The sequence below is a fragment of the Dermacentor silvarum genome, chromosome 2 (assembly GCF_013339745.2).
Source record: "Dermacentor silvarum isolate Dsil-2018 chromosome 2, BIME_Dsil_1.4, whole genome shotgun sequence".
Taxonomy (NCBI): domain Eukaryota; kingdom Metazoa; phylum Arthropoda; class Arachnida; order Ixodida; family Ixodidae; genus Dermacentor; species Dermacentor silvarum.
This window is the reverse complement of record NC_051155.1, coordinates 133,889,070-133,916,524: the sequence shown is the minus strand read 5'-3', so window position 1 is coordinate 133,916,524 and position 27,455 is coordinate 133,889,070. Positions and strand designations below refer to the sequence as shown.

At 49.6% G+C, this 27,455-nt stretch overlaps 2 protein-coding genes across 3 annotated transcripts in view; both read left to right on the top strand.

Moving 5' to 3' along the window:
* Nucleotides 1–27,455, top strand: part of LOC125943535 (uncharacterized) — a 42,684-nt gene that overhangs the window by 7,846 nt on the left and 7,383 nt on the right. The window contains exons 3-5 of the mRNA XM_049662902.1: nucleotides 8,226–8,384; nucleotides 8,804–9,505; nucleotides 24,784–25,485. Coding sequence (XP_049518859.1) covers nucleotides 8,226–8,384; nucleotides 8,804–9,505; nucleotides 24,784–25,485 — 1,563 coding nt within the window. The remainder of the gene's footprint in view (nucleotides 1–8,225; nucleotides 8,385–8,803; nucleotides 9,506–24,783; nucleotides 25,486–27,455) is intronic.
* The window catches only part of LOC119441785 (uncharacterized), a 74,387-nt gene continuing 48,416 nt past the window's right edge, over nucleotides 1,485–27,455 (top strand). The window contains exon 1 of one of the 2 annotated variants that reach the window (XM_049661618.1): nucleotides 1,485–1,593. The gene's annotated coding sequence lies outside the window, so the exon portion shown is untranslated. Of the gene's footprint in view, nucleotides 1,594–17,468; nucleotides 17,578–27,455 lie in introns of those variants that run through there. The other variant, XM_049661617.1, reaches the window with a different exon arrangement.

The window sequence follows — 27,455 nt, the reverse complement described above, 5'->3', positions numbered from 1 at the left end:
TTCCACATACTGACCCAGAATCCCCCCTTCTCCCGCAGTGCTGAGCTCATCTGGGTGCCCGTGCACTCGGGAAACCCCGGCAATGAGGCCGCCGATTCTTTAGCCCGAGGGTCGAGAAACGGGGCACAGGCGGACCTCATGGGGGGTTTCTCGAGGGAGCGTGCGTGTACCTTCGCTCAGCTCATCGCGAATGCTCGCGCCGAGAGGCAAATATACCCACCGCCCCACTCTTCCCTCACTACCAGGGAGCAACACCTGTGGCGCCGTCTGCAAACGCTGCACCCTACCTACCCCATCCCTCCTCTCCCACTACAGACCCATCCCACCTTCCTGCCCTCTGTACAATGCGCCGAAAGCAAACCTCACCCACATACTCCTGGCCTGTCCGGCTTCTCCTCCCCCTGGCGGCCCGACACCACTCCAAACCTGGGAGGACTGGGAGACCTCACTGTGCTCCACAGACCCGGCAAGGCAGAAGATCGCCGCCATCCAGGCTGCTAACGTCATGGACAAGTTAAACATGAACGTTTGAGTGCGGTGGGGTCGCGCGGGGACCCAGGGGACCAGGGAGGTCCCAAATGCCCTGTCAGAATAAAGTTTTTTCCTCCTCCTCCTCCTTATCATAGGCTCATCGGTGACACAAGGCTTTCAAGCTGCCATCCAGTGTGGGATCACGCATTCGCGCGCAATGCCATGTGCACTCGTACGTTCTTTGCATTCGCCGCTCATATGCTCTGCAGATTGATCCCATACCATTCCTTCAGCAGTTCATATAGGTGTAAGTGCTGCTGGACCCAGTGATCAACCAGCGTCTCCAATGATGAGTGAAATAACTTGGTTACCGAGAAAGGATGTTCGGCCATTGGCTGGTGACTTGTGGTATTTAGACCTAACCTATACAGTGGCCCCCTTTGGCGTCATCAGGGGCCCTCACAACCTTCGATGGTTATCGACTCTGTAAGATCTTTAAATACACATTCAGCATGTAAAGATCTTGAGACAAAGTCGTAAACCAAGCAGTTCAAAGCTGTAAAGGGTCTCCGTTAGAATTTGAAAAGCTTACATGGTTTCGATTTTGTTATGAGTCAAATAACAGCGTCCAAGCATGACATTTCTAAGCACTTTAGGCTGCGTTCGTAACTGGAAATAGGGATGGGAAGTGGTAATTGCATACTAAAAAATCTTAGTAATGACAATGACCTTTCAGTGACGCAATCTAAGAAAATCAATCTCATGCAACCGTGGATAGTTCTGACATTGCGACATTTATCGTTCATGTTAAGATACCGCGCAATATCCGCGGAATGTTTTTACGTTACTGTCAAGCCTTGTTTCATTTTCCGCATTACTACTACGGTGCTTGAACGTTGAAGTCACAGCTGGAGGCCGCTGTTTCGGGGCGAAAAAAAAAAACAATCGTAAAGAAACAGAAAAAAAACTATTTATCGTGCTACAGCTGCTGGAAAAAAACTGTGCCACTAGAGGATGCAGATCACTGTTGGCAGGAGGCACATGCGCGCAATGTTTTTAACAACGACTGGTTCCAGAAGCGTCAGGCTCACCATCCCATTTCGTGTACTTTGCCATTTGAAGGTAGGCAGTGACTGCAAACCAATTTATTCTCCGGCTAATATAATTCTCATTTGATGAAGATTGACCAGGGGATAGGTCAATAGTTTGTGCTCTAGATTTTAACGAAGGACTAAGTGGTGCCCCAGATATGAAAGAAAAAAAAGGTTGTTTATATCAAAGGAGCTTTTGCTCTTAATATGCGACTTGCGCTTGTGCTCGTGATAACGAAGAGGGAATTGCAGTGCGTTGTATTAACATATTTCTCCAGTTGCAGGAAGCCGCTTGTTTATGTGTCCTCGGTTTGAGAGATCAAGCCTCTTTGATGCCAGAAACAAGCAAGGCGCCACTATGAGAGAAGCTGGCAAAAACTTGCTACATCACTATCACGCACCGGCTGTTCGAAGTGTAGGTAACTAAAGGAACGATAAAAAAATGTGGTTGATCCCTCTTATATAGGAATCGGTATAGAACACGAAAGTGAAACGTGTCTTCAATGACATGCGGAGGCACCACATGCTACTTGCTCGAAAGCTACAACGCGCCGCAACCGACTGCGCTTACGAACGCGCATCCAAAGTGCATCCGAAGCGCAAGCGACGCGCGATGCGCCGCTCGGTTAGCACGGTCCCAAACAGTGTCGCCGTCTGGTGGCCTCCGGCGGAAGGCATCACCGGCGGTGCCAGCGTCTCCCATTAGAAACGCCCGGCGGTCGGCACACTAGTAAGTATATTCTAGGCACTATAGTCGTAGTGCTGAGACTACCGAAGCGTTCACTGTCGGTGCGCGTTAGTGTCATAATGCAGTACTTCTCTTTTCTGCTCGTAGGCGGCGGCACCGCCTCGAGCAAGAGCGCGGGTACACGGAGGAGTGTTAGATATATAAGGCGCGTCTGTGTAGCTCTCTGCAATTGCGTTTGTGGCGCAATGGGTTAAACGCTCGGCGATCTATCGTCGCGGACCGAGAGATCGTGGGTTCGATTTCCAAATTTTGCATGTTTGTGGAACTTTTTCTTCTGGTTTCTTTTTTTGTATTATGTTCTATGACGTATTTCCGTGACGGAAATACGTCACTGAAGTCTTGGTGGACCCCGGAATAAAACACTTTCGTGTTAAAAATAAAATCAATATTGTAGTTAAAATGTGCACCCACCCCTTGATGTTCGAATGATGAGGAAGGCATATCTACTAAAGAGAACGCCCTGCCAGTACATTGATTGAAAAGTAGACTAAAATGCGGAGAACGTCCCAAGCTGTCTCGTCTATTGACTGCTTACCGGCTTGTGTACTTGCTACTGAGCCTACCACTTAATGCAAAATGAGCTGAAAGTGTTTCAGAAAGGTAGGAGTATAGTTACCGCATGGTGGGCTCATCGTTGTAATGGTCAGGAGCTGGTGTACTTCAAAACATGTTCGCCGGGAGGAGGACGACTTACCTCCTATTAACCCTATCAAATGCATGTGTATATAGCGTAAGCTGGCTCTGGTTATGCAATGGCTTATCTGGTTTGAACTACATGTATTACACTAAGTTATCTGAAAACCAACTAATTACATAAAAATATATTTTACTTTCTGAATTTTATTGCGATAGCAATTATATGGACACTCAAAAGCAGATTTCTGCCGTCGGCGTCGCCGTCGCCGTCGCCGTCGCCGTCGCCGTGAGGTTCCGTATGACGTCATTTGGAGATGAAATCGTCGCCGCGCGCCGAACGCTGTATGTGCGAGTGAAAGGGCGCGAGGGGCGCGTCTTTCACGGGGAGTGAACGCACGGCGGAGAACAAACGCGCGTTCTGCGCCGTGCTCGCTTAAGGGCTGCAGAAGTAGGCGTCTCTTTTCTCCTTTACAATCACCATATATGTAGAGCAAACGCGCCTTCTTCGGACGCGCGAGAGGCCGTGGGGAGGGGGAGGGAAGGGAGGCGACGTTTAGCTGCGGCACCAAGTGCCTATTATATCAGAGGCTCCAGCAACAGTCACCAACGCCGCACGCATTTTGAGCTAACGCGGGCAAAACGCCGATGGCGTCGACAACAGTTCTGCGTGTTGTTGCTACCAAAGCCGCTCACCTTACTTCGTATGACATTGCTGTGTTGCTATCGCATTCATTGCTTCGCCCTTAGGGCGAAACTGTGACATTTTTTTTTTAGCATAAGCTTGAATGAAAATCACAAAGTAATAAACATAAAGCTTTTCTTATGCGTAATTGCGAAGTTCATCAACAAAGGAAATGCCACAGCTTTTACCATCGTCGCGGGTCCTGCTGAGCTGAGCCTCCTCACGGCTCTCACCCCACTGCTGTGCTGAGCTTCGTCCTGGCTCTCACTCCACTGCTGTGCTGGCTTCGTTCGGGCTCTCACCCCACCGCTGCCCTACCGAGCTCGGGATACGTCACAGAGCTGACGCTCCGGAACTGGCCTACGTCCTGGTGCCACCCTGAACTTGGACCGTGCCGCTGGTGTCCAGGTTGACCCGAATACCTGCTGGAGCTGTGTACCTGCGCCTGGACCGGTTCCTGCCTATTGGCGCGTCGCCAACCGCCGCCCGTACGCACCACCGTCGGAGCCAAGTCCGCCGAGCCATCACCACGAGGCCTGAACTCCTAATCGGAATTGTGAGTGCTCGAGCGTGACAGCCACTGCGTACGACCCAAGCTCAATTGTATGGTCTATAATGAAGAAGAGTAGCTTGCGCCTCAGCGGCATCGCCACCAGCATGAGCTCGTGGTTGCTGTCCTTGGCCGAACGCTTGTGACCGCTTCCCGTTCGCCTGCGCTCATTGCTAATAAACCTCTTAGCAAGTGGTGGAGGTTGCTGGGTTTCGACCACCCTGAAACTTCGGAGTCACACTCTACCCCCCATCATGCCCGACGACGCAAGCCGCACTCCTCCAACTCCTCCACCATCGCCGCCCACCCAGGTTTGTGCCGGTGTCTTGCGTCAGCGAGATCCCCTATCTTCTCCGGCACAGATTAAGAAGACGTTGAAGATTGGATCTCCTCATACGAGCAAGTGAGTGCCCATAACCATTGGGACGATGCTACCAAGTTGAGAACCTTAGCATTCTATCTGTCGGACGTTGCGAAACTATGGTTTCTAAACCATGAAAGTGACCTCACTATGTGGTTGGTCTTCAAGACCATGTTTACCCAAGTTTTTGGTCGGCCAGCAATAAGAAAGCTCCATGCAGAACACCGCTTGCGTACACGATCCCAAGAGATCGGAGAGAATTTCACGAGCTACATTGAGGACATTGTTCACCTTGGCAAACGGGTGAACGCGTCCATGTCAGAGGAGAAGATGATCAAACATATCATGAAGGGTATTGAGGACGACGCGTTCCAAATGTTATTATCGAAGAGTCCTAGCACTGTCGTCGAAGTGATAGAATTGTTCCAGAGTTACGACGAGTTGCGCAGGCAACGGCTTCATACCCGACGTCCCCAGCGCCCGCGGACTCTCGGTCCAGCCTTGGATTTGGAGACGACCATGCTTCTCTGTTACTCAAGATTCAGCAATTTGTTAGCGCAGAGGTCGCTCGCCAGCTATCATTGATGTCTTGTGTCCCGGAACCACCACTCTCTTTGGCGCCTGCGATCCGCGACTACATCCAGGAGCAAGTTTCCCAAGCAATTCCTCCAGCCCATGATCCGAAGCCAGTCACTGCACCTCTCACGAAAGCACAAGCAGTAGCCCGGCCTCGTCCACAAACACTCTCGCCGCCCCCTATGCATCGACCACCGACCTTTTCGCCGCCACCTATGCCGCTACCTGACCGACGGCATTTTCCGACTTCTCAGCTACGAGTCGGAGCTTACCCCCAACAATGGCGCACCTTCGATGACCGTCCAATATGTTTTGCTTGTGGTGCTGCTGGTCATGTGGAGCGCCATTGCCGTCGTCGCATGCTTCCTTTTCCGAACATCTGGCGAGCGCCACCTTTCCTCGCTCAGTTTTCCTCTTCGCCTTCCAGCTTTCCTACCTCTTCCTTTTGCCCTGATCGCCCACCCACGTCTGCCCGCCGCTCACCGTCTCCCCGACGTCGCTCGCTTTCTCCGATGCGTCACCGTACCGAACCCGACGAGCAGGAAAACTGATGGCCGCAGTTCCCGAGGCACGAACTCGTCCTCGCACCACTCCAGCCAACGTAATTGAAGTGTGTTTCGAAGGGATTGCCGTCCTGGCGCTTGTCGATACAGGAGCCGCCGCGTCCGTAATTTCCGCCCAACTCTGTCGCCTACTAAGAAAAGTTCTGACGCCTTTATCCGACCTCTCCCTTCGCACCACGAAGGGAGAGGTCGGTACTTTGTCCTTTGAGAAAATCAATTAAGCTCTGAACTGCTTGCAAGCAATAAAGCTCTTTTCATCACCTGATTTACGCACCGACTACTGGCAGATGGCCTTGGAATCCATGGCGGCTTAAATGAATTGATTAATATGCTTTGAGGCTGTAGAATGGTCTGAGCTCTGAGCCAACTATACATATTTTGTTGTACAGCCTGAAGTGGAAGACTTTCCCGTGTTATCCAGTAGACGTCGTTTTTTTATCCTGAATTATCAGCTCACTCGAACTGCTTGAGTAGTCCCTCCGGGAACATCAGTGGTGTCTTTGCAACATGGATTTTCAGCTTGACTTCAAGGAATACCAGATCGGTGCACAAAAACTCACATTCCTTCGTCACGTTGTTTTCAAAGAACGTATTATTTCGAACAAAAGTAAGGAAGGCAAGACGACAGACAAGACGAGGACCGAAGGAAACACCTAACAGTACTAACGCGATAGTGGCGCCAAGAGTATTCTTCCGAACGCCGACAATATTGCAGTATAGATCGAAATCCTAAATCCCACCTCTCTGCAGCTGCTGCGAAGCTTATTTCACCTATGTTCGCTCGTGTGATGCATCATTCGACATTTCGCGAGCATTATGGTTCCTTTGACTTAGCCTTATCATAGGCGGAGACGCGTCCAGGTAACGGGCGAGTGCGGACGCATGCAAGATCGGCTCCCTGAGACCGATGCTGCCCTTCTGGTAAATTGTCATCTCGTTTCAAGAAACTTGCCGTGTAGCTACCCGAAGGTGAGTGGAGGCCACTCACCAAGTTTGGCGACCATATCGTCCAGCAAACGTGACTTATTGGACAAAGAAGACCGACACGCCGTACAGGCCGCGCCATGCCAGGCGCGAGATCTAGCTCGGGGAATCACCGGCAGCCCACGATGATGGAAGTACAAGTCGAAGGAACTACCCTCCGAGAAGAGGACTACGACCCAGCAGACTGGACTAAGATCATCGGAACCTATCAAGGCAAGTCCCAGTCAAAAGCCCGAATGGAATATACAAACGGGGTACGCGGGAAAACAGAAGGCATCCGCGGAACGCACCGGAACGCTCCCCGCGTCGACGTGGCGTCCGACGTACCGCCCGAACCCGGCGCACTTGCGTGCAACGCAGCAAGTGAAGCGCAAAAGTCGCCAAATGGCTCCACTGCCACAACATGCGATTAAGGTAGTTTTCCGCTCACAGGGAGGCCTATTCTTACCCAACATACAACCGCAGCTACTGCTCCGCTGTCTCTGCGAAACGGCGAAGATACCGATGGGAGAAGAAGTGCAACTACGCGTGCACCCAATGAACAACACGTGCACAGTAGCCACCACTAACCAGGAAGCAGCCCTTAACCTGGTTAAAATCAGAAGCATTACACTAAACGCAAAAGCGTATGGGGTGGCAGCGTACATAGTCCCTGCAGCGGACACACTAAGAGGCGTGATATCGAATGCTTTTTGGGATGAAACGGAAGAAGAGCTTCTGCAAGATCTACAAGCGAGAAATCCGGAAGCAGGCATTCTACTAGCAAGACGCATGGGCAAGTCTAAATCCATCCTTATAACCTTTGCCCAGGGACCCATTCCCTGTAGAATCATCTACTATGGGGGAGTACACCTGTGCACGCCATATAGGGCGCGACCAGAGGCCTGCACGAACTGTCGCGCCCCAGGACACAGATATGATGTGTGTACAGAACCGAAAATACCGAGATGTCCAAGATGCGGCGAAGATCACGGCGAAGACAGAACATGTCAGTGCTTGCCCCGATGCATTCTGTGCGGCGGAGAGCACCTTACAGGAACAGGATGGTGTAAAGCAACGAAGCGACAACAAACAACGAAGCCACCGGTAAACAGGGAAACAACCGGAAGACGCCAGCTACACCCAGAAGATTTTCCAAGATGGAATCCATCAGCCCCCCCGAAGGCCCCCGAGGAGCTCACATGGGCAGAACGAATCGTCCGCAAACCAGACCCCCGGGACGAGGAGATGATCCGTCTTCGAGAGGAGGTAAGAAGCTTGCGACAGGCCATCACCCAACCCCACCCATCACCTGTCACCCAAACCATCACCCAACCCTCACACCCATCCACTGGTCACCCTTTACCCCTAGACAACCAGAGTTCATCTCCCGCAGAAACCTCAACCTCCACCCCACATACAAAAAAGAAAAGAAAAGACGTTCCTCCGCCATCAGCCAAAACAACAGAGCTGGAGCAATCAGACAAAACAGCAGAGATGGAGGCTCAGTTTGAAGCCAAACTTGAGGCAAAATTAACAGCGAAACTAGCACACTTCCAACAGCAGATGCGCGATGAATTTCAGCAATTCCTAGACAAGCGCCTGCAAGCACTCGAGGCTCGATTCCCAACTCTCGAAGCTCAGATCGACAGCCTCATTGACGAACACTTCAAAATTTTTGAGAACAAGCTAGATACCTTCTGTACCCAGCTCAGGACACAGATGGGCCTAATGGTGGTGGAGGCAACCAACCAAATGCAGGCGGTGCCCCTACCCCATACCACTCATCCCCCCTCCACTTCCCAAACTTCTGGACAGCAAAATGGCAGGTGATTCATCTAATTCTAAGACTCCTCCCCTTTTAAAACTTTGGCACTGGAACTGTCGCAGCATACGCCGTAAGCGAGAAGCGCTAATTCAACTCATACTAAATGAAGAACACCCACCAGACCTAATTCTGCTACAGGACCCTAAAACAAGCATATCGCTCCCAGGATATACTGTTTATCACTCACCAAACGATACTACTCCGGTTGTGTCCACCTTTATCAAGCGGTTCATAAGGCATACGCAACTTTCATTTTCCCACATAGTACAAAAGTGGGTCTGGCAGGACGGCAACGATGCGGTCACCTTACGTTCAGCATCTGCTTTTCTTGCAGGCTCTTGCATTGCTGCCACTATCCGTCACCAAAAGTCCCGTGATCGGTTGCTCCCATCACCGATCCAAGGACTGGCTTCCTACAGAAACCTTGCACTCACCCGTCCCGGTATTCGAGTCACCACCCCAGCTGGAAAGCGGAAGCAGCCGACAGCGCACTTGCCCTGCGGCGCCCCTACCGGAGCCAACGCTATTCCAGCTGCCGTCATACTCTGCCCCGGGAACCACCGGATCGACACAAGCATCAGCTTTGCTCGATAAAAGGATCGCCGCTCCCTCCCTCCCTCTCAGTGGGTCTGGCAGCACGGCAACGATGCGGTCACCTTACGTTCAGCATCTGCTTTTCTTGCAGGCTCTTGCATTGCTGCCACTATCCGTCACCAAAAGTCCCGTGATCGGTTGCTCCCATTACCGATCCAAGGACTGGCTTCCTACAGAAACCTTGCACTCACCCGTCCCGGTATTCGAGTCACCACCCCAGCTGGAAAGCGGAAGCAGCCGACAGCGCACTTGCCCTGCGGCGCCCCTACCGGAGCCAACGCTGTTCCAGCTGCCGTCATACTCTGCCCCTGGAACCACCGGATCGACACAAGCATCAGCTTTGCTCGATAAAAGGATCGCCGCTCCCTCCCTCCCTCTCAGTGGGTCTGGCAGCACGGCAACGATGCGGTCACCTTACGTTCAGCATCTGCTTTTCTTGCAGGTAAATAACAAATGCTCTTTGTTTGCTAAGCGCACCAGTTACGCTGCCCTCGTTGTGCTGCCGGGCCCACGCAGCTTCTTGCTCACTGTGAAACAATGTACGTGCATTTTGGTAAAACTGCTACCAGTCGCCGGCGACATCGAAGAAAATCCCGGTCCTAGCCTTCGTTCCGCTACTACGCAAACGTCGGGGGTTATTATGTCTGCCCTTGACGAAATTCGCTCAGGACAGACCTCCTTGCTAAATGAAATGAAATCGATTCGCACCAAGTTATCACAAAATGACAAGGTGTTTGAAAGTATAAGAAAAAGACTGGACAAGATTGAGGAGGACTGTTCGTGCATTGCTGCGATGAAAACAAAGTTAGATAACACCCACGACCTTACAATGCGTAACGCCGCTGACATTGCAAATCTGGCGGCACGAATAGACGACGCTGAAAATAGGTCGCGTCGTAACAACCTAGTGTTTTTTGGGTTGCCAGATGCAGGACGTGAAACGTGGGATCAATCTGAAAGCCTAATTATACAGCACTGCAGCTCTAACCTTAATCTTGATATCCAGTCAAGTGACATAGAGCGCGCCCACCGGATCGGAAAATTCGAACAAAGTAAAAACAGACCTATCATTCTGATGCTCTCCAACTTCAAAGCAAAACAACGTATTCTTTCGAATGCAAAAAAAAACTAAGAGGATCAGGCTTCAGAATATCCGAAGACTACTCCCGCAACACCCGTGTTGCCCGCAAGAGCCTCGTTGAGTATGACAAATCCCAAGGGAAAGCTTTTAAGCTTCGTCACGACAAGCTGATTATAGATAATAGGAGCTACGTATTTGATCACTCCAACAATAGGGTCATCCCATATAAAACATAGCTACCTTGCAATGCCTCCAGAAATACGTGTGACCCTTTCCCATTTCTTTACACAAACATTAGAAGCATTCTTCCAAAACGTGATTCACTTCAATACCTTGTCGAAACCACTGAATCTAAAATAATTGCTCTTACCGAAACATGGCTGAATTCATCTGTTGATGATTCGGAACTGTTATGCACTTTCCCCGATTTTGACATTTTTCGTCGCGACCGAGGCGGTAGGCGGGGCGGTGGTGTTATGCTGGCTACCCACCGTAGTCTTAACTGCTCATTAATCAACATTGCTACGCCAATCGAAGCCTTATTCCTGGTTTGTAAAACTTCATATCCACCTGTTATATTAGGTGTATGCTATCGCCCTCCTGACGCTGAACCTTCCTTCATTGTTTCGCTACACGAATTACTTTGCTCTATAACGTCCACACACCGTAACGCTTCCATCATTTTATACGGCGACTTCAACTTTCCCTCCATAAACTGGCTTGATATGTTATCATCTTTATCAAAGAATAACGAAGAATGCGAATTTTGAACATGTGCCTCACATTTGGTCTTACACAGCTAATCTTGGAAACAACGAGACTTACTGATAAAAGCGCACACATACTAGATCTTTTGTTGACGTCACACCCTGATAATGTCTCGTCACTAACAATTTTACCTGGGTTGAGTGACCACGTAATAGTTCATGGTTCCTTTCATTGCAAACTATTACTCCCTAAAAAAGAAAAGAAATTATTAACACTGTACGATAAAGGAGATTATGGCAGCATGAATAGAGACCTAACTGAGTTCTGCACTTGGTTCCTAGTTGATTTTCTGGATAGATCAGTTGAGACAAACTGGCTGTTGTTTAAAAACAAAATGCGTGACCTAATTAATAGATATATACCAACCATTTATGTTACAGAGCGCGTATCGTCCCCTTGGTTCAATAACAACTTAAAACGCCTGAATAACAAAAAGAAGAGACTTTTCCGAGCCGCCAAAAATACTAACAACGCATGCGCTTGGGAAAGATACCAGGTGGCTGAAAAAACATTTCAGCGCTGTGCAGCGGAAGCCAAGCAACGTTTCCTTTCTACTACATTGCCTACAATGTTGCGTAATAATCCAAAGCAATTCTGGAAAACAATTAAACCAGCCCACCATAAAACTGTTTCTTTATGCGACGATCACAATAACCCTCTTCCTGAAGCAGTAGTTCCTGATGTACTTAATGAAACTTTTTCTTCTGTATTCATTCTCGAACCGAATGATGAACTGCCCAATTTTTCTGAATTTAGTTACCCTACTATGCCCGATATACAAGTCAGCCCTCATGGCATCAGCAAACTCATTGACAATGTTAAATTGTCATCTTCTGCAGGCATCGACGGAATTAACTCCAAGGTGTTAAAAATACCAAGCATAGTACAAGTGTCATCCTGTCTCACATTTTCCAACAGTCCCTGTCATTAGGAGTGGTGCCACAGGACTGGAAGGTGGGCATGATCATCCCAGTCCCAAAGAAAGGTACTTCGTCATCACATAATAGCTATCGACCGATTTCATTAACGTGTGTGGCTTCAAAATTAATGGAGCACGTCATTTATTCGCATGTAACCAAGTTTCTAATCTCTGTTGACTTCTTTCACCCACAGCAACATGGTTTTCAGAAAGGTTTATCTTGTGAGACCCAGGTTGCAATATTTACTCATGACATCAGCTCAAGCATTGATCGCAATATTCCCATAGACGCCCTGTTCCTCGACTTCGAGAAAGCCTTTGACAAGGTACCACACAAACGACTATTCCTTATGCTCTCACACCTAAATCTTAACCCCTTTGTCTTCGACTGGCTGTGTGACTTCCTACACAACAGGCAACAGTTCGTCTGTATTAATGGGCATACTTCCTCATTAGCGCCTGTTATATCCGGAGTTCCTCAGGGCACCGTCCTCGGACCATTACTTTTTTAATCTACATCAATGACCTACCGACAAACATCTACCCCTGTATTCGACTTTTCGCAGACGATTGTGTCCTTTATCGTCCTATCCATAGCTTCCACGATAACATTTCCCTTCAAAACGATTTACTAACTGTTGAAAACTGGTGTAGAACTTGGCTAATGTGTTTAAATATCAAGAAGACTTCGCAGATCTCATTCCACCGCCGAGCTTCCTACCAAGCACATAGGTACGTCATTTTTGGCTCCGAATTATCTTTAGCTTCATCGTACAAGTACCTGGGTATCACAGTGACTAATGACCTCAGCTGGTCACATCATATAGGAAGCATAACAAATGAAGCTAACCGTGTCCTTGGCTATGTCCGGCGTAACCTTAAGTTTACCCCTCCTCACGTAAAATTGCTAACGTACCAAACGTTCATTCGTCCCAAGCTGGAATACGCATGCGCAGTTTGGGACCCGTACCAGATTAACCTACAGAAATCTCTTGAGTCTATTCAAAACCGTGCTATTAGATTTGTCTTCTCAGATTATTCATACTATTCTAGCGTCACTTATCTAAAACATACGGCTAATCTTCCCAGTCTTGTGTCACGCAGAAAAATAGCGCGCCTGTCCCTCTACCACAAGTTTTATCACTCGTCTCTTGCTCACTCGATTATTGTACCTGCTCATCGCCTTTCGCTCCGCAACAGTCACTCTAAAGCTGTATACCCACCACCTGCTCGCACTACTGCGCACCTCAACTCATTCTTCATTCGAACAGCGAATGACTGGAATCATCTGCCCACCGACGCTGCGCACCACTCCGACCCGTGCCACTTCAAGTCATTCATCGAAGAACTCGTACTAATGTAACCCACCCCTCATGTAATACCCCATACCAGGGGCATTTGAGGTATCAATAAATAAATAAATAAATAAATAAAACGTAGTCCTTGAAGTTATCCCACTCGACATTCAACAGGATTCCTTACTCATCGCCAATATATATAATCCGCCGAGCATGGCAGCAACGCGCTGCGCTCACCTAATAGCGCAAATTACAGCAGCGGCAAATAAAACACCAATAATAGTGGCCGGAGAGTGGCGCGCACAATGATTGGGGATACCAGAGGACTTCTGGCAGAGGGGAGGTTCTCATGACACAAGCTCAACAGTCCCAGCTCACGGTGTACAATGATTTCGACTGCCCCACCAGACAAGGTACAACAGGAATGATGGACACAAGTCTGGATCTCACGATGGGCAGACGCATCCACAACCTTCAATGGAATAGAACAACACATACTTTAGGCAGTGACCATTATATTATCGAAGGTCAAGTCTCAGGTCCCCAAGCGTCTCGAAAAAGAATAGAGCATAAATTAATCAACTGGGATAAATTTAGAAAACGGCGGGAAACAAACCAACAAACAGAGCCGGTGGATGCGCTAGCCTGGAGAGCACAAGTCCTCGAGGAACAAGCGGCGTGCACCAAGGAATATAGCCCAGAACAGCAAGTCCCAGTTATGGCCTCAAAATTGGCGCATATGATAGAAGCGCATGAAAGTCTCATGAAAAGATATGCTAAGCAAAAACGCAACAAGAAGCTCCAAAGCAGGATATCTGAGCTGGCACAGCAAATTCAGGATTACAGCCAACAAGTTCGTAGACAGAATTGGCAGCAGATATGTGAGGGTCTCAGAGGCAATCTCAGTGCCGCTCGAGCGTGGCATCTTTTAAAACATCTGATTGATCCCATGAAAAGTAAACAACACACTAGAAATCTTGTCGCTCGACTAACACACAACCATAAATACGACACGCAGGCGCTACTACAGAAACTTAAGAGCCGACACACCTCGCCGGGCACTTCCACTCCACTGCCGGATTTCGCCGGCCCACCAAATAATGAACTAGACCGGGACATAACTATACAAGAAGTCTGAGCAGCACTTCATAGACTCAGCAACACCACGCCAGGCGAAGATCGCATAACAAACGCCGCTCTTAGAAACCTAGACGACAATTCCCTGCAAGAACTTACCGGTATCTTCAACAAGCATTGGCAGAGCGGCACACTGCCAGAGGAGTGGACACATGGAAGGGTCATAATAATACCGAAACCTAACAAACCAGTTACCCCAGAAAATATGCGCCCCATCTCCCTTACCTCCAGCCTAGGCAAACTCTTTGAGCAAGTCATCCTAGCTAGATTGCACGGTCACATGGAAGACACTGGTCAATACCCACACTCAATGATTGGTTTCCGATCGGGCTTATCCACGCAAGATGTGATGCTGCAACTCACAACAGCTATTCTGGACCCCCTCATACCTGCGCACACTAAAGCGGTACTGGCGATTGACCTCAAGAAGGCTTTCGACAACGTCACGCACGAGGCCATCCTAAAGGCCATGATAGACCTAGGAGTTGGCCAACGAACATACAACTACATAAAGGCTTTCCTGCAAAACCGAACGGCCAGCATGTGCGTAGACAACCTTCGTACACGCCGCTACACACTAGCGAACGTAGGCACACCGCAAGGCTCAGTGCTGTCCCCATTCCTTTTTAACGCAGTACTTATTCCGCTCGCGCGGAAGCTACAGCTAATTCCCCATCTTGACCATACCCTGTACGCGGATGATATCACCCTGTGGACTACATATGGATCGGACGCGCAAATCGAAGAAACACTGCAAACAGCCGCAATGGTAATACAGGAAGAGGTCACCAAGGTAGACCTCACCTGCTCACCGGAAAAATCTGAACATTTGTTGATCCCGCCAAAGGGTAGAACGTGTCATACTCCTATTAGAATCTACCTACAGGATAGGGTGGTCCCACAGGTCCACACCATTCAAATCATTGGCCTCCACCTGCAACAAGATGGGAGAAATACCGAAACCATCAAATGCCTAAAGAGCACGCTAGCAGCTACCAAGCAGCTAATACGCAGAGTAACAAATAAAGCTCACGGCCTGCGGGAAGAAGATACTCTGCGAGTAGTACAAGCGTATACCATGAGTAGAGTACTGTACTCTACCCCCTACCTCAACCTCAATATAACCGAAACCCAAACAATAAATTCTATAGTCAGACAAGCTACCAAGGCTGCGCTCCGCCTGCCCAAAAGCACCAGTAACGAACGACTGGCGGAGTTAGGCATGCATAACACCATACAAGAACTAACCGAAGCACACCTACAGGCACAATATCTCCGACTAGCCAGTACCTCTACCGGGAGGCATATACTTTCCAAACTCGAAATTCGCATCCCTGCTAATCATGACTCTCTAAAAACCCTTCCTACGGAAATTCGTCAAACGCTACGCATTCGACCACTCCCTCGTAACATGCACCCCGACCAAAACCGCGAGCGGCGGAAAGCCAGAGCAGCAGCCCTTCATAAACGGTACGGCGATGAACAGAACGCAATATGGGTAGATGCTGCATGCGATCAGCACGGAGCCACAGTGGTTGCTTACACACTGAACACACCTCCATTAATAAAGGAACAACCCCAGGGAACGGACCCAGAGTAAGCGGAAGAGATCGCTATAGCGCTAGCGCTCGGCAGCTCCAGTGCTACCTACATCCTGAGTGATTCTAAAACTGCACTGCTAAATTATACTAGCGGCAGAGTTCACCCTGCCACCTTCCACATACTGACCCAGAATCCCCCCTTCTCCCGCAGTGCTGAGCTCATCTGGGTGCCCGTGCACTCGGGAAACCCCGGCAATGAGGCCGCCGATTCTTTAGCCCGAGGGTCGAGAAACGGGGCACAGGCGGACCTCATGGGGGGTTTCTCGAGGGAGCGTGCGTGTACCTTCGCTGAGCTCATCGCGAATGCTCGCGCCGAGAGGCAAATATACCCACCGCCACACTCTTCCCTCACTACCAGGGAGCAACACATGTGGCGCCGTCTGCAAACGTGCACCCTACCTACCCCATCCCTCCTCTCCCACTACAGACCCATCCCACCTTCCTGCCCTCTGTACAATGCGCCGAAAGCAAACCTCACCCACATACTCCTGGCCTCTCCGGCTTCTCCTCCCCCTGGCGGCCCGACACCACTCCAAACCTGGGAGGACTGGGAGACCTCACTGTGCTCCACAGACCCGGCAAGGCAGAAGATCGCCGCCATCCAGGCTGCTAACGTCATGGACAAGTTAAACATGGACGTTTGAGTGCGGTGGGGTCGCGCGGGGACCCAGGGGACCAGGGAGGTCCCAAATGCCCTGTCAGAATAAAGTTTTTTCCTCCTCCTCCTCCTTATCATAGGCTCATCGGTGACACAAGGCTTTCAAGCTGCCATCCAGTGTGGGATCACGCATTCGCGCGCAATGCCATGTGCACTCGTACGTTCTTTGCATTCGCCGCTCATCTGCTCTGCAGATTGATCCCATACCATTCCTTCAGCAGTTCATATAGGTGTAAGTGCTGCTGGACCCAGTGATGAACCAGCGTCTCCAATGATGAGTGAAATAACTTGGTTACCGAGAAAGGATGTTCGGCCATTGGCTGGTCACTTAGAAAATTTAGACCTAACCTATACAGTGGCCCCCTTTGGCATCATGAGGGGCCCTCACAACCTTCGATGGTTATCGGCTCTGTAAGGTCCTTAAATACACATTCAGCATGTAAAGAGCTTGAGACACAGTCATAAACCAAGATGTTCAAAGCTGTAAACGGTCTCCGTTGTAATTTGCAAAGCTTACATTGTTTCGATTTTGTTATGAGCCAAATAAGAGCGTCAAAGCATGACATTTCTAAGAACTTTAGGCTGCGTTCGTAAATGGAAATAGGGACGGGAGGTGGTAATTGCATACTAAAAAAATCTTAGTAATGACAATGACCTTTCAGTGACGCAATCTAAGAAAATCAAGCTCATGTTTAGCCGTGGATAGTTCTTACATTGCGACATTAATCGTTCATGTTAAGATACCGTGCCATATCCGCGGAAGTGTTTTTACGTTACTGTCAAGCCTTGTTTCATTTTCCGCATTACTACAACGCTGCTTCAACGTTGAAGTCACAGCTGGAGGCCGCTGTTGCCGGGCCAAAAAAAGAAAACCAATGCGTAAACAAAAAGAAAAAAAAAACTATCGCGCTACAGCTGCTGGAAAAAAACTGTGCCACTAGAGGATGCAGATCACTGTTGGCAGGAGGCACATGCGCGCAATGTTTTTAACAACGACTGGTTCCAGAAGCGTCAGGCTCACCATCCCATTTCGTGTACTTTGCCATTTGAAGGTAGGCAGTGACTGCAAACCAATTTATTCTCCGGCTAATATAATTCTCATTTGATGAAGATTGACCAGGGGATAGGTCAATAGTTTGTGCTCTAGATTTTAACGAAGGACTAAGTGGTGCCCCAGATATGAAAGAAAAAAAAGGTTGTTTATATCAAAGGAGCTTTTGCTCTTAATATGCGACTTGCGCTTGTGCTCGTGATAACGAAGAGGGAATTGCAGTGCGTTGTATTAACATATTTCTCCAGTTGCAGGAAGCCGCTTGTTTATGTGTCCTCGGTTTGAGAGATCAAGCCTCTTTGATGCCAGAAACAAGCAAGGCGCCACTATGAGAGAAGCTGGCAAAAACTTGCTACATCACTATCACGCACCGGCTGTTCGAAGTGTAGGTAACTAAAGGAACGATAAAAAAATGTGGTTGATCCCTCTTATATAGGAATCGGTATAGAACACGAAAGTGAAACGTGTCTTCAATGACATGCGGAGGCACCACATGCTACTTGCTCGAAAGCTACAACGCGCCGCAACCGACTGCGCTTACGAACGCGCATCCAAAGTGCATCCGAAGCGCAAGCGACGCGCGATGCGCCGCTCGGTTAGCACGGTCCCAAACAGTGTCGCCGTCTGGTGGCCTCCGGCGGAAGGCATCACCGGCGGTGCCAGCGTCTCCCATTAGAAACGCCCGGCGGTCGGCACACTAGTAAGTATATTCTAGGCACTATAGTCGTAGTGCTGAGACTACCGAAGCGTTCACTGTCGGTGCGCGTTAGTGTCATAATGCAGTACTTCTCTTTTCTGCTCGTAGGCGGCGGCACCGCCTCGAGCAAGAGCGCGGGTACACGGAGGAGTGTTAGATATATAAGGCGCGTCTGTGTAGCTCTCTGCAATTGCGTTGTGGCGCAATGGGTTAAACGCTCGGCGATCTATCGTCGCGGACCGAGAGATCGTGGGTTCGATTTCCAAATTTTGCATGTTTGTGGAACTTTTTCTTCTGGTTTCTTTTTTGTATTATGTTCTATGACGTATTTCCGTGACGGAAATACGTCACTGAAGTCTTGGTGGACCCCGGAATAAAACACTTTCGTGTTAAAAATAAAATCAATATTGTAGTTAAAATGTGCACCCACCCCTTGATGTTCGAATGATGAGGAAGGCATATCTACTAAAGAGAACGCCCTGCCAGTACATTGATTGAAAAGTAGACTAAAATGCGGAGAACGTCCCAAAGCTGTCTCGTCTATTGACTGCTTACCGGCTTGTGTACTTGCTACTGAGCCTACCACTTAATGCAAAATGAGCTGAAAGTGTTTCAGAAAGGTAGGAGTATAGTTACCGCATGGTGGGCTCATCGTTGTAATGGTCAGGAGCTGGTGTACTTCAAAACATGTTCGCCGGGAGGAGGACGACTTACCTCCTATTAACCCTATCAAATGCATGTGTATATAGCGTAAGCTGGCTCTGGTTATGCAATGGCTTATCTGGTTTGAACTACATGTATTACACTAAGTTATCTGAAAACCAACTAATTACATAAAAATATATTTTACTTTCTGAATTTTATTGCGATAGCAATTATATGGACACTCAAAAGCAGATTTCTGCCGTCGGCGTCGCCGTCGCCGTCGCCGTCGCCGTCGCCGTGAGGTTCCGTATGACGTCATTTGGAGATGAAATCGTCGCCGCGCGCCGAACGCTGTATGTGCGAGTGAAAGGGCGCGAGGGGCGCGTCTTTCACGGGGAGTGAACGCACGGCGGAGAACAAACGCGCGTTCTGCGCCGTGCTCGCTTAAGGGCTGCAGAAGTAGGCGTCTCTTTTCTCCTTTACAATCACCATATATGTAGAGCAAACGCGCCTTCTTCGGACGCGCGAGAGGCCGTGGGGGAGGGGGAGGGAAGGGAGGCGACGTTTAGCTGCGGCACCAAGTGCCTATTTATATCAGAGGCTCCAGCAACAGTCACCAACGCCGCACGCATTTTGAGCTAACGCGGGCAAAACGCCGATGGCGTCGACAACAGTTCTGCGTGTTGTTGCTACCAAAGCCGCTCACCTTACTTCGTATGACATTGCTGTGTTGCTATCGCATTCATTGCTTCGCCCTTAGGGCGAAACTGTGACATTTTTTTTTAGCATAAGCTTGAATGAAAATCACAAAGTAATAAACATAAAGCTTTTCTTATGCGTAATTGCGAAGTTCATCAACAAAGGAAATGCCACAGCTTTTACCATCGTCGCGGGTCCTGCTGAGCTGAGCCTCCTCACGGCTCTCACCCCACTGCTGTGCTGAGCTTCGTCCTGGCTCTCACTCCACTGCTGTGCTGGGCTTCGTTCGGGCTCTCACCCCACCGCTGCCCTACCGAGCTCGGGATACGTCACAGAGCTGACGCTCCGGAACTGGCCTACGTCCTGGTGCCACCCTGAACTTGGACCGTGCCGCTGGTGTCCAGGTTGACCCGAATACCTGCTGGAGCTGTGTACCTGCGCCTGGACCGGTTCCTGCCTATTGGCGCGTCGCCAACCGCCGCCCGTACGCACCACCGTCGGAGCCAAGTCCGCCGAGCCATCACCACGAGGCCTGAACTAATCGGAATTGTGAGTGCTCGAGCGTGACAGCCACTGCGTACGACCCAAGCTCAATTGTATGGTCTATAATGAAGAAGAGTAGCTTGCGCCTCAGCGGCATCGCCACCAGCATGAGCTCGTGGTTGCTGTCCTTGGCCGAACGCTTGTGACCGCTTCCCGTTCGCCTGCGCTCATTGCTAATAAACCTCTTAGCAAGTGGTGGAGGTTGCTGGGTTTCGACCACCCTGAAACTTCGGAGTCACACTCTACCCCCCATCATGCCCGACGACGCAAGCCGCACTCCTCCAACTCCTCCACCATCGCCGCCCACCCAGGTTTGTGCCGGTGTCTTGCGTCAGCGAGATCCCCTATCTTCTCCGGCACAGATTAAGAAGACGTTGAAGATTGGATCTCCTCATACGAGCAAGTGAGTGCCCATAACCATTGGGACGATGCTACCAAGTTGAGAACCTTAGCATTCTATCTGTCGGACGTTGCGAAACTATGGTTTCTAAACCATGAAAGTGACCTCACTATGTGGTTGGTCTTCAAGACCATGTTTACCCAAGTTTTTGGTCGGCCAGCAATAAGAAAGCTCCATGCAGAACACCGCTTGCGTACACGATCCCAAGAGATCGGAGAGAATTTCACGAGCTACATTGAGGACATTGTTCACCTTGGCAAACGGGTGAACGCGTCATGTCAGAGGAGAAGATGATCAAACATATCATGAAGGGTATTGAGGACGACGCGTTCCAAATGTTATTATCGAAGAGTCCTAGCACTGTCGTCGAAGTGATAGAATTGTTCCAGAGTTACGACGAGTTGCGCAGGCAACGGCTTCATACCCGACGTCCCCAGCGCCCGCGGACTCTCGGTCCAGCCTTGGATTTGGAGACGACCATGCTTCTCTGTTACTCAAGATTCAGCAATTTGTTAGCGCAGAGGTCGCTCGCCAGCTATCATTGATGTCTTGTGTCCCGGAACCACCACTCTCTTTGGCGCCTGCGATCCGCGACTACATCCAGGAGCAAGTTTCCCAAGCAATTCCTCCAGCCCATGATCCGAAGCCAGTCACTGCACCTCTCACGAAAGCACAAGCAGTAGCCCGGCCTCGTCCACAAACACTCTCGCCGCCCCCTATGCATCGACCACCGACCTTTTCGCCGCCACCTATGCCGCTACCTGACCGACGGCATTTTCCGACTTCTCAGCTACGAGTCGGAGCTTACCCCCAACAATGGCGCACCTTCGATGACCGTCCAATATGTTTTGCTTGTGGTGCTGCTGGTCATGTGGAGCGCCATTGCCGTCGTCGCATGCTTCCTTTTCCGAACATCTGGCGAGCGCCACCTTTCCTCGCTCAGTTTTCCTCTTCGCCTTCCAGCTTTCCTACCTCTTCCTTTTGCCCTGATCGCCCACCCACGTCTGCCCGCCGCTCACCGTCTCCCCGACGTCGCTCGCTTTCTCCGATGCGTCACCGTACCGAACCCGACGAGCAGGAAAACTGATGGCCGCAGTTCCCGAGGCACGAACTCGTCCTCGCACCACTCCAGCCAACGTAATTGAAGTGTGTTTCGAAGGGATTGCCGTCCTGGCGCTTGTCGATACAGGAGCCGCCGCGTCCGTAATTTCCGCCCAACTCTGTCGCCTACTAAGAAAAGTTCTGACGCCTTTATCCGACCTCTCCCTTCGCACCACGAAGGGAGAGGTCGGTACTTTGTCCTTTGAGAAAATCAATTAAGCTCTGAACTGCTTGCAAGCAATAAAGCTCTTTTCATCACCTGATTTACGCACCGACTACTGGCAGATGGCCTTGGAATCCATGGCGGCTTAAATGAATTGATTAATATGCTTTGAGGCTGTAGAATGGTCTGAGCTCTGAGCCAACTATACATATTTTGTTGTACAGCCTGAAGTGGAAGACTTTCCCGTGTTATCCAGTAGACGTCGTTTTTTTATCCTGAATTATCAGCTCACTCGAACTGCTTGAGTAGTCCCTCCGGGAACATCAGTGGTGTCTTTGCAACATGGATTTTCAGCTTGACTTCAAGGAATACCAGATCGGTGCACAAAAACTCACATTCCTTCGTCACGTTGTTTTCAAAGAACGTATTATTTCGAACAAAAGTAAGGAAGGCAAGACGACAGACAAGACGAGGACCGAAGGAAACACCTAAACAGTACTAACGCGATAGTGGCGCCAAGAGTATTCTTCCGAACGCCGACAATATTGCAGTATAGATCGAAATCCTAAATCCCACCTCTCTGCAGCTGCTGCGAAGCTTATTTCACCTATGTTCGCTCGTGTGATGCATCATTCGACATTTCGCGAGCATTATGGTTCCTTTGACTTAGCCTTATCATAGGCGGAGACGCGTCCAGGTAACGGGCGAGTGCGGACGCATGCAAGATCGGCTCCCTGAGACCGATGCTGCCCTTCTGGTAAATTGTCATCTCGTTTCAAGAAACTTGCCGTGTAGCTACCCGAAGGTGAGTGGAGGCCACTCACCAAGTTTGGCGACCATATCGTCCAGCAAACGTGACTTATTGGACAAAGAAGACCGACACGCCGTACAGGCCGCGCCATGCCAGGCGCGAGATCTAGCTCGGGGAATCACCGGCAGCCCACGATGATGGAAGTACAAGTCGAAGGAACTACCCTCCGAGAAGAGGACTACGACCCAGCAGACTGGACTAAGATCATCGGAACCTATCAAGGCAAGTCCCAGTCAAAAGCCCGAATGGAATATACAAACGGGGTACGCGGAAAACAGAAGGCATCCGCGGAACGCACCGGAACGCTCCCCGCGTCGACGTGGCGTCCGACGTACCGCCCGAACCCGGCGCACTTGCGTGCAACGCAGCAAGTGAAGCGCAAAAGTCGCCAAATGGCTCCACTGCCACAACATGCGATTAAGGTAGTTTTCCGCTCACAGGGAGGCCTATTCTTACCCAACATACAACCGCAGCTACTGCTCCGCTGTCTCTGCGAAACGGCGAAGATACCGATGGGAGAAGAAGTGCAACTACGCGTGCACCCAATGAACAACACGTGCACAGTAGCCACCACTAACCAGGAAGCAGCCCTTAACCTGGTTAAAATCAGAAGCATTACACTAAACGCAAAAGCGTATGGGGTGGCAGCGTACATAGTCCCTGCAGCGGACACACTAAGAGGCGTGATATCGAATGCTTTTTGGGATGAAACGGAAGAAGAGCTTCTGCAATATCTACAAGCGAGAAATCCGGAAGCAGGCATTCTACTAGCAAGACGCATGGGCAAGTCTAAATCCATCCTTATAACCTTTGCCCAGGGACCCATTCCCTGTAGAATCATCTACTATGGGGGAGTACACCTGTGCATGCCATATAGGGCGCGACCAGAGGCCTGCACGAACTGTCGCGCCCCAGGACACAGATATGATGTGTGTCCAGAACCGAAAATACCGAGATGTCCAAGATGCGGCGAAGATCACGGCGAAGACAGAACATGTCAGTGCTTGCCCCGATGCATTCTGTGCGGCGGAGAGCACCTTACAGGAACAGGATGGTGTAAAGCAACGAAGCGACAACAAACAACGAAGCCACCGGTAAACAGGGAAACAACCGGAAGACGCCAGCTACACCCAGAAGATTTTCCAAGATGGAATCCATCAGCCCCCCCGAAGGCCCCCGAGGAGCTCACATGGGCAGAACGAATCGTCCGCAAACCAGACCCCCGGGACGAGGAGATGATCCGTCTTCGAGAGGAGGTAAGAAGCTTGCGACAGGCCATCACCCAACCCCACCCATCACCTGTCACCCAAACCATCACCCAACCCTCACACCCATCCACTGGTCACCCTTTACCCCTAGACAACCAGAGTTCATCTCCCGCAGAAACCTCAACCTCCACCCCACATACAAAAAGAAAAGAAAAGACGTTCCTCCGCCATCAGCCAAAACAACAGAGCTGGAGCAATCAGACAAAACAGCAGAGATGGAGGCTCAGTTTGAAGCCAAACTTGAGGCAAAATTAACAGCGAAACTAGCACACTTCCAACAGCAGATGCGCGATGAATTTCAGCAATTCCTAGACAAGCGCCTGCAAACACTCGAGGCTCGATTCCCAACTCTCGAAGCTCAGATCGACAGCCTCATTGACGAACACTTCAAAATTTTTTAGAACAAGCTAGATACCTTCTGTAACCAGCTCAGGACACAGATGGGCCTAATGGTGGTGGAGGCAACCAACCAAATGCAGGCGGTGCCCCTACCCCATACCACTCATCCCCCCTCCACTTCCCAAACTTCTGGACAGCAAAATGGCAGGTGATTCATCTAATTCTAAGACTCCTCCCCTTTTAAAACTTTGGCACTGGAACTGTCGCAGCATACGCCGTAAGCGAGAAGCGCTAATTCAACTCATACTAAATGAAGAACACCCACCAGACCTAATTCTGCTACAGGACCCTAAAACAAGCATATCGCTCCCAGGATATACTGTTTATCACTCACCAAACGATACTACTCCGGTTGTGTCCACCTTTATCAAGCGGTTCATAAGGCATACGCAACTTTCATTTTCCCACATAGTACAAAAGTGGGTCTGGCAGGACGGCAACGATGCGGTCACCTTACGTTCAGCATCTGCTTTTCTTGCAGGCTCTTGCATTGCTGCCACTATCCGTCACCAAAAGTCCCGTGATCGGTTGCTCCCATCACCGATCCAAGGACTGGCTTCCTACAGAAACCTTGCACTCACCCGTCCCGGTATTCGAGTCACCACCCCAGCTGGAAAGCGGAAGCAGCCGACAGCGCACTTGCCCTGCGGCGCCCCTACCGGAGCCAACGCTATTCCAGCTGCCGTCATACTCTGCCCCTGGAACCACCGGATCGACACAAGCATCAGCTTTGCTCGATAAAAGGATCGCCGCTCCCTCCCTCCCTCTCAGTGGGTCTGGCAGCACGGCAATGATGCGGTCACCTTACGTTCAGCATCTGCTTTTCTTGCAGGCTCTTGCATTGCTGCCACTATCCGTCACCAAAAGTCCCGTGATCGGTTGCTCCCATTACCGATCCAAGGACTGGCTTCCTACAGAAACCTTGCACTCACCCGTCCCGGTATTCGAGTCACCACCCCAGCTGGAAAGCGGAAGCAGCCGACAGTGCACTTGCCCTGCGGCGCCCCTACCGGAGCCAACGCTGTTCCAGCTGCCGTCATACTCTGCCCCTGGAACCACCGGATCGACACAAGCATCAGCTTTGCTCGATAAGAGGATCGCCGCTCCCTCCCTCCCTCTCAGTGGGTCTGGCAGCACGGCAACGATGCGGTCACCTTACGTTCAGCATCTGCTTTTCTTGCAGGTAAATAACAAATGCTCTTTGTTTGCTAAGCGCACCAGTTACGCTGCCCTCGTTGTGCTGCCGGGCCCACGCAGCTTCTTGCTCACTGTGAAACAATGTACGTGCATTTTGGTAAAACTACTACTACTCGCCGGCGACATCGAAGAAAATCCCGGTCCTAGCCTTCGTTCCGCTACTACGCAAACGTCGGGGGATATTATGTCTGCCCTTGACGAAATTCGCTCAGGACAGACCTTCCTTGCTAAATGAAATGAAATCGATTCGCACCAAGTTATCACAAAATGACAAGGTGTTTGAAAGTATAAGAAAAAGACTGGACAAGATTGAGGAGGACTGTTCGTGCATTGCTGCGATGAAAACAAAGTTAGATAACACCCACGACCTTACAATGCGTAACGCCGCTGACATTGCAAATCTGGCGGCACGAATAGACGACGCTGAAAATAGGTCGCGTCGTAACAACCTAGTGTTTTTTGGGTTGCCAGATGCAGGACGTGAAACGTGGGATCAATCTGAAAGCCTAATTATACAGCACTGCAGCTCTAACCTTAATCTTGATATCCAGTCAAGTGACATAGAGCGCGCCCACCGGCTCGGAAAATTCGAACAAAGTAAAAACAGACCTATCATTCTGATGCTCTCCAACTTCAAAGCAAAACAACGTATTCTTTCGAATGCAAAAAAACTAAGAGGATCAGGCTTCAGAATATCCGAAGACTACTCCCGCAACACCAGTGTTGCCCGCAAGAGCCTCGTTGAGTATGGCAAATCCCAAGGGAAAGCTTTTAAGCTTCGTCACGACAAGCTGATTATAGATAATAGGAGCTACGTATTTGATCACTCCAACAATAGGGTCATCCCATATAAAACATAGCTACCTTGCAATGCCTCCAGAAATACGTGTGACCCTTTCCCATTTCTTTACACAAACATTAGAAGCATTCTTCCAAAACGTGATTCACTTCAATACCTTGTCGAAACCACTGAATCTAAAATAATTGCTCTTACCGAAACATGGCTGAATTCATCTGTTGATGATTCGGAACTGTTATGCACTTTCCCCGATTTTGACATTTTTCGTCGCGACCGAGGCGGTAGCTGGCGACCGAGGCGGTAGCCTGTTATGCTGGCTACCCACCGTAGTCTTAACTGCTCATTAATCAACATTGCTACGCCAATCGAAGCCTTATTCCTGGTTTGTAAAACTTCATATCCACCTGTTATATTAGGTGTATGCTATCGCCCTCCTGACGCTGAACCTTCCTTCATTGTTTCGCTACACGAATTACTTTGCTCTATAACGTCCACACACCGTAACGCTTCCATCATTTTATACGGCGACTTCAACTTTCCCTCCATAAACTGGCTTGATATGTTATCATCTTTATCAAAGAATAACGAAGAATGCGAATTTTTGAACATGTGCCTCACATTTGGTCTTACACAGCTAATCTTGGAAACAACGAGACTTACTGATAAAAGCGCACACATACTAGATCTTTTGTTGACGTCACACCCTGATAATGTCTCGTCACTAACAATTTTACCTGGGTTGAGTGACCACGTAATAGTTCATGGTTCCATTCATTGCAAACTATTACTCCCTAAAAAAGAAAAGAAATTATTAACACTGTACGATAAAGGAGATTATGGCAGCATGAATAGAGACCTAACTGAGTTCTGCACTTGGTTCCTAGTTGATTTTCTGGATAGATCAGTTGAGACAAACTGGCTGTTGTTTAAAAACAAAATGCGTGACCTAATTAATAGATATATACCAACCATTTATGTTACAGAGCGCGTATCGTCCCCTTGGTTCAATAACAACTTAAAACGCCTGAATAACAAAGAGACTTTTCCGAGCCGCCAAAAATACTAACAACGCATGCGCTTGGGAAAGATACCAGGTGGCTGAAAAAACATTTCAGCGCTGTGCAGCGGAAGCCAAGCAACGTTTCCTTTCTACTACA